At 63.1% G+C, this 7,708-nt stretch overlaps 1 protein-coding gene across 1 annotated transcript; it reads right to left on the bottom strand.

The window, feature by feature from the left end:
- Positions 1–6: 6 nt before the first annotated feature.
- On the bottom strand, positions 7–6,301 carry GNAI2 (guanine nucleotide binding protein (G protein), alpha inhibiting activity polypeptide 2). Its single transcript, XM_014959445.1, has 8 exons — positions 6,160–6,301; positions 5,837–5,978; positions 5,303–5,463; positions 2,736–2,864; positions 1,432–1,561; positions 1,069–1,222; positions 483–690; positions 7–316 (listed from the first exon to the last, which is right to left on the bottom strand). Exons 1-7 carry the CDS (start codon positions 6,162–6,164, stop codon positions 500–502), a joined length of 912 nt encoding a protein of 303 aa, XP_014814931.1. The 5' UTR covers positions 6,165–6,301; the 3' UTR covers positions 7–316; positions 483–499.
- Between the last annotated feature and the right edge of the window lie 1,407 nt (positions 6,302–7,708).

Here is a 7,708-nt window from a genome sequence, read left to right as displayed (position 1 = left end):
CACTTGCCATGTAAACAGTGAGAGCGCCAGGGCTCGGGAGGGGATGGGGAGGGGGGGCTGGAGCGGTTCGGGGGTTAAAAACCAAGATGGAAACCTCATTTTCCCCAGGAAGGCAGAAAGGGTGACGCCGACGAGGAGGAGGAGGAAGATGGGAAGGGGGGGGTAGCGAGCCGGGACAGCAGGGGGGACACGGGCCCTGCCGCCATGCTGGCACCCAAAAAGTCTCTTTATGGGGTGGGGGCAGAGGGATGAATCCGAAGAGAAGCAGGAGTGGGGAGGTGGCATGGTCCTTCCTTCGCCGGCGTGGCCGGGGGTCCTAGGAAAGAGCAGAGGGTGAGCAGATGGGGTCTGGGGACAGGGGGGGACACGGACACCCCCTGCCAGCCTGTGCCACAGCAGGATGGCAGGCAGTGCCCGTCCCAGGCCCAGCGGGTGCTCCATGAGCACCCATTTGGGGGGCCACCACTGGGACCACCACCCACCTGGGCAGCGCCGGCCCTCAGAAGAGCCCGCAGTCCTTCAGGTTGTTTTTGATGATGACGTCGGTGACGGCGTCAAAGACGAACTGCACGTTCTTGGTGTCAGTGGCGCAGGTGAAGTGGGTGTAGATCTCCTTGGTGTCCTTCCGCTTGTTCAGGTCCTCGAACTTGCTCTGGATGTAGCTGGCCGCCTCGTCATACTTGTTGGCCCCTGGGGAGGAGACAACACTGGGGTGCCCTACAGTTGCCAGGAGACCCCACCACCACCAGCACCAAAGGGGTTTGGGCTTGGCTTGGCTCCCCATACTACTGCAGCCACCACCCTGATGCCAAATTGATGCTCCCCAGCCACAGAGAGCCTCACCTAACCCCCGCCTCCAAGGGCTGCTGCCCCTTGTTCCCCTTCCCCTCTTTCCCTAGTCCCTGGGGCACCCCAAACACCACACATCACCCCTTCCTGCTCCAACACATCGCTCCTCAGGCACAGGACAACCACCATCTCCATCCCCAGCATCTCCATGCCCAGCATCTCCTGCTACACCGCCTGGGGAAGGCACTGCCAGGGGAAGCGCGGGGGACCCCCCAGTACCTGTGTACTCAGGGAAGCAAATGGTCAGGGGGCTGTGCACGATCTTCTCCTCAAAGAGGTCCTTCTTGTTGAGGAAGAGGATGATGGACGTGTCTGTGAACCACTTGTTGTTGCAGATGCTGTCGAACAGCTTCATGCTCTCGTGCATGCGGTTCTGGCAGGGGAGAGGGCAGCGTGAGTCGGGCATGGACCCCCAGGCAGTGCCCACCCCACTGCTGCCCCCCCAGGCAGGGGATGCTGAGGGTCTTGCAAGGCTTGGGCCATGCTGGCCAGGTCACTGGTAGTCACCAGAGGAAGGGATGCTCCCCTGGATCCCCAAGGAGAGGAGGGCTCATGGTGCCGGCTCCATTACCCCCAACTCACCATCTCCTCGTCTTCAGCCAGCACCAGGTCGTAGGCACTGAGGGCCACGCAGAAAATGATGGCCGTCACCCCCTCGAAGCAGTGGATCCACTTCTTCCGCTCTGAGCGCTGGCCGCCCACGTCAAACATCCTGGGCAGGGAGGCAGCGTGGAGGTGGGCAGCAGCTCCTGGCCCCACCACCCTCACCCCTCTCCCTGCCTCAGTTTCCCCGGCTGCCCGAAACAGGAGCTGGGTGGGCAGAGCGTGGCCCTTCTCCCCCAGGGGTTTTGTTGCTGCCACGGATCTGCCCCGGCACCCACTGTCCATCCCAGGTGGTGTCCGGGCTTATTTCCCAGCCGGAGCAAATCCCCACCATGAGCTGGGGCAGGATGAGGACACCTTTCCCAGACTGTGCCAGCGTGATGTTCCCTGGAGCCAGGCTCCAGCAGATGTTCTTGGGGACCTTCTCTGGAGCAGACACTGCAGGGTTTTACCTGAGACCCCGGACCAAGGGGAGCCACTGGTGCTCAGCCAAGTGTCCGGGAGCTCAGTGGGATCACGGGCAGCATGAGGGCTCCGGGGATGATCCCAGGACGCCGTGTGCCTCTCCTGCTGCCGGCAGCAAAGGATGCCCTCACTCCACAGAGAAGAGCCCAACTGCAGCCCCACATCCTCCGCCAACCAGCCAGTCAGCAGGGAGGCTTCCCCACTGCCCTGCTCCCCCCTGGACTACTCTCTGTGCCCCACTGCCACCTCCAAACCACAGCCCCTGAGGATCACCATCCCACCGGGGTGGCACAGGGGTCCCTGTGAGCCCCCCAACGCTGGGGGAGTGGAGCCCAGCAGATCCTCCTGCCAGCAGCTCCGTTGCAAAGCGACCAAATCCCCCGGGATGTGCCCGGTGCCAGCTTTTTTGCCTTGGAAACCTATTTCCTGTGGTTCTCAGTGGAAAGGAAGGCTGTGATGCCAGTGGGCAGCAGCGACAGTCCCTGACCCCGAGACCCCCGGCTCCCACCCAGCGCCCTTCCCGCGGCGGAAGCAGCGTCACGGGCACCCGGAGCCGCCTTCCCCCTTCCCTCCTCGCCAGAGGCTGGATCCGCCCCCGGGCCGAGCCCTGCGAGGCGTTTTTGAGGCTGCTCCAGCTATTTCAGTGGTTTCCGCTCTCTCTGAGGCAGCAGCTCCTGCCATGAGCAAAGCCCGGGGCTGGGGGGAGCTCCGTGCACCACGCAACCGGGATCCGGCCCGGCACGGGGAGGCAGGGAGGGTTTGTGGTTTTTTGGGTTTTTTTGCCTTACAAAAGGCAAAAGGGAAAGGGTCAAACGTACTTGAAGTGCAGGTCTTTGAAGGTGAAGTGGGTCTCCACGATGCCGGTGGTCTTCACCCTGGTGCGCAGCACGTCCTGCTGGGTGGGGATGTAGTCGGCACGGGCTATCCTCTCCAGGTCGTTCAGGTAGCTGGGGAAGGAGCAGAAAGGCGCTGGGGAAGCCGGACCCAGGGGGCACGACCCACCCAAATCCCACCCAAGGGCTCCCAGGGACCCTTGCCCGCACCTCGGCATCATCCATTCGGGGTGGGCATCACCTAGCCCCCCATCCCCACCCCGGGGTCACCCCACCACCCCTGCCCATGTTGGGGTGGGCAAGGGGATGCAGAGGAACCAGGGTTTGGGGGGCAGAACTCTGGCACTGGGGGCTGGGCAGGGGATTCAGCCGGGGCTGGGGGGCTCCCCCCTGGTTCCCCCCAGCCGTTTGCAGGGAGGGAAACGGCAAGAGGAAAGTATTCAGTGCTATGGCAACCAGCCACAGCGCCGGCGGAAACAATCGATGGCGCCGTGCCATTTATAGTCAAAAAACACAAAGGGCCGGCGTCCTGGGAGGAAGCGGGAGGCGGGCAACCGGAGGGACGGGGAGCACTGTGGTCGGGGGGCTGCTGCCCACCCTGAGCCCCCCAGGGTGGCATCGTCTGCCCGCCCGTGCCAGACCCCGGCTCCTGGCAGCGGTGGTGGCTCCGTCCCTACGGCACTGCCGGACCCGCCGAGGGATGCCGGGAGGGGGGGGGATCAAGGCAGGTTTCAATTTCTCCAGCTCACGTTGCTTTAATTGGGTTATTATAAACGGGCTCCTTTAAGCAAATTAGGCTTGCGCTAATTAAGGCCTTTGGAGCCCCGTAATCTGGTGAAAGCCAGATTTACAGCTCGCGAGGCCACGGAGATCCCGGACTCCGATAGCAGCGTGGCTGCTCTCCCGCTCCCGGGAAGCCCTCCGGTGTGCCGGGGCAAAACCGGAGCCCCGGGTGCCCCGGGGAGGCTGCTGCCGGTGGGGGGGGGGGGGGCCAGCACGCCGCCGCCATCACCGCGGAGCAGCTCAAAAACAGCCGGAAACACAGGCGGCCTCCGGCTGACAAAAAAACAGGAAACACCGTGGCAGGGGCCATGCGCGGCACCGGCAGCGCTCGGACCTCACACCCGGCCCCGGGGTGCCAGCGAGCGCCCACCCCAGCACCCCGAGCTCTGGGCACCCCGGGGGGATGTGGAGGAGGAGGAGGCTATGGGGTGGTGCTGGGGCACGGGTGGGCTGGGTGTTGGGCAGGGGGTTCCTCATCCCCCATGGTGCCCCGTGACAGCAGCGCCGCGCTCACAGCGCCGTCCCCACGGGGGTGAATGGGCATCGGCCACCAGCATCTCCAGGGGGTTGGAAGCAACAGCTTCTAATTAACACCTGCCCAACCCTCACCAGGTGGCAAATGCTCCACCAACGCACTTAGGGCGATCCTCGATTTGCAGAGATGCTTTGCAGACGTGTTGGCTGGAACCATACGTGCCCACGAGCCGTGGGGGGCTGCCTGCCCCAAAACCAGCAACCCAGGGATGGCACAGCGTGGCACCACCAGAACACCAGGGCTGGCAGGGGAGCCATGGGGCCGGCCGGGAGAGGGACTGGGTGCTGGGCAGGAGGAAGCGAAAGCCACGGGCGCCGGAGGAGAAGGCCAGCAGGAGCTTCTCCGTGGTTGCCACTTGCCAGCAGCTTTCCTGCAACCTCTTCCCCACCGGTGACCTCAGTGCAGAAGAGGGACCCACCAGTGCCAAGCCCCAAAGGGACGGCTGGGCTGGCACACAGGGGCATCAAGCAACCCCCCCAGGATGGTGGTGAGTCCCAAGGGTGCTCCATCCCCAGCAGGAGCAGCTTTGGAGGGGGTTTCCCGGGACACCACGAGCTCCCCCCTGGCACCGCTTTACCATGAGGGGTCTGGGCAGAGGGGGCAGGCAGGAGGGCACCGTGCAAGCTGAGCGCAGCCTCGGCCGCACCGCCCTCCCCAGCAAACATGCTTTAGGCAGATTAATTTATTTAATAAATCTCTTCAGGGATAAACCCAACCAGATGCAGGCAATTTATCTCCCTAACACCAGTTTGCCGGCTAATACACCAGCGTAACACCAAGCCCTTCCACGTAGACTCATTTAAAAAGAAAAAGAAAACCCTCTTCTGCACCCTGTTCAGATATAAGGGTCCCCAGGGCTTTCTTTGGAGCTCTTCCCTGCCCTTCATGGCCTGTACCCATGGGTGGGCAGGACCCCTGGCTATGCTTACACTGGGGGGAACCACCACAGGGAGACCAGGGGAGAGCACCCCCAGAGAAGGGCGGTGGGGACAGAAGGGAATGCCCCTGTGCCTACCTCCTGGGGGACGCAGCACCCCGTCAGAGGAGGAAACAGCTTTCGAAACATCTGCCTGCCCAGTTCTGCTCCAGCTCAGCCCCAGCGCCGGGCAGCACCAGCCCCCAAGGAGCTCCCAGGGGGATTTTCTGTTGCTCAATAAAAGCGATGCAGCCATCGGGGCTGGGATCCGGGCGAGCAGGGGGAGAGGGGCAGGGGGAGAGGGGCAGGGGTACTCACTAGGCAGCAGAGTCGTTCAGCTGGTACTCTCGGGAGCGGTTAAAACAAGCCTGGACCCCGTTGTCAGCCCACAGCCTCCGGATCACGTTGGCCAGATCCTCCGGCATGATGCCCTGCTCCTCAGCAGTGCAGGAGAGCGCAAAGAGCTGCCGAGCGTCATCCTGCAGGGAAAAAAACAGGGCTCAAGCATCAGCATGGAGTTATCAAAGCTCCCTCTGGCCCTAAGGACCTGACCAGAGCCCACCGTGTCCCACCCAGACAGCAGGGCAGGAGCTGCAGTGGTGGATGGGGACAAGACCCAAGGGAAGCAGTGGGACCCCCACCCATCAGGGGCTGTGCCGGGGCAGGCCACCCATGGGTCGTGCTTTGGGTCCCCCACCCTCAGTGCCAGGAATGGGAGGTCACAGCCAGCCAGGGAGCAGCAGGGCTTGGGCTGGACCACCCTTATTCCTGGTTTAGCTTTGGACAAATCTGCTTTTGCCCCCCAAGAACCTCCACCCCTGCAAAGCACAGAGGGAGCAGGAGGGCACCCACCGCTCTGGAGGAGTCTCCAAAGTCAATCTGCAGGTTCCCCATCGCCTTGATGATGGCCATGATGGACTGGATGGTGTTGCTGTAGACCACAGCTTTGTACTGCCGGCACTCCTCCTCTGAGTAGCCATCCTCATGGATGATCCTGGGGCAGGGGAGAGACCACAGGCATGGTCAGCCCTTTGTGGGACACCCTGGGGTGCAGCCCCCCACCCATGCTCTGCGGCAGCACCGATGGGGAGCTTTCCCTGGCTGCCACCAGTTTCAGAGCCCGCAGCCGAGGTCTGCACAACATCGGCCACAGTGATGGTGTGGGGACCACTCACTTCATCTGTTTGACGATGGTGCTCTTCCCAGACTCGCCAGCACCTGTGGAGAAACAGAGAAGGGGGGGGGGACAAGCAGTGAGGTGCTGCCCGGAACAAGGGACCCCAACCCTGCTGGCACCCCAGCCCAGGGAGGCAGGGCAGCAGGCACCTCAGCTGTTGGAGAAAAGCCACAGCAGATGCTTGGATGGGCACCGGGAATGTCAGGGCCAAGAAAGAGGGGGGAGTCTTGGGGGGAACCTCGCATGAAGAAACGACACCTACTCTGGGCCAGGAAAGTGCCATCAATGCACTAACGTTTGCCCTCTGGTTCTGGGGCATCCCAGAACTGACATCCCCGGCTTTGGCTGAGCTTGGGGACCCACCCCGTGACAGAGGGGGTTAAACCCTGCCTATCCCCTGCCATCACAGCTGCAGGCACAGCCCGAGCTCAGCTGCTGCATCCCACATCCCACATCCCACATCCCCATTGTGCCGGGGGACAACAGAGCACCAGCCTCACCACGAGCCCAGGGATGGAGCTGGCAGCGGCCAGGATGAGGAGATGCTCGTGTCACCAGGTAGGGGCAGGGGGGTGGGTACCTGAAGCCGAACCCCCCAGGGAACTCGGGAAGAAGCTGCCGCCTCCGCCAGGCAGCCAGAGCGAATCCCAGCGGGATCAGCCACCCCCGGGTTGCTTTTTAAATAGCGCGCACTTCCCAGCCCGCGGGGTCCCGTGCCCCAGCACGTGGAGGTGGCTGCCAGCAGGAAAGCCAATGGCTTCAGGAGGGGGGTTATTTTCCAGCATCTGAACGCGGGATGCCAGGGGTTCAGAGAGGACAGCCAGGGCACCTAAGGCTCCCCCTCTGCTACCGTGTCCCCTCTAGGGGATGTCACCCCCCTGCCACCCCAACCCCAGGAAACGTGCAACTCCTGGCCCAGCCCTCCCTCCCTCCCTCCCCGGGCTGGGAGCAGGGAAGGAGCAAAGTCACCCCGGCTGCAGAAAAGGGGAAGCTGAAAGGGGAAGCTGAAAGGGATGGCGCATGTCCCTTGTCCCCTCTCCGGGCAGGGAGTGTCACTGAGATGGATGAGTGCCTGGCTCGCCTCACCCCCAGGAACCCCAAGCAGGATGAACCCCCTTTGGCCAGAAACCAGCGTGGTCCCTGCCTCCAGGTGCCAATCCTGGGGGATCCCCCCCGATCCAAGCCCGTCCCTGTGCCCTCTTCCACCCCTCGGGGGTCCCTCTGCTGCTGCCCTCAGCCACGGGGCTGCCCTTACGGGGGGCCCCAGGCAGGCAGCAGCAGGGCTTTGCCAGCACAGCCACAGAGGAGGAAGAGAGATTACAGAGGGGAAAAAAAAATAATAATAAATTTTAAAAATGGAGATTATGCTAAAATTAACCAGGAAAAACAGAGCCTGTCATGCCAGCTGAGACATGGCGGCAGGGAGCAAACGCCTGCTGCCCCTGCCCCTGGCACAAACACAGCCTCGGTGATGGGCACGGACCCCCATGGACGTCGCTCAGGGCACAGAGCCCCCCGAGGCTGGGGGGTACAGCCCCCCGCCCCAC

Source organism: Calidris pugnax, unplaced genomic scaffold, assembly GCF_001431845.1.
Source record: "Calidris pugnax isolate Ruff unplaced genomic scaffold, ASM143184v1 scaffold407, whole genome shotgun sequence".
NCBI lineage: Eukaryota > Metazoa > Chordata > Aves > Charadriiformes > Scolopacidae > Calidris > Calidris pugnax.
The sequence above is the reverse complement of the archived record's forward strand: the minus strand, read 5'-3'. Positions and strand labels throughout refer to the sequence as shown.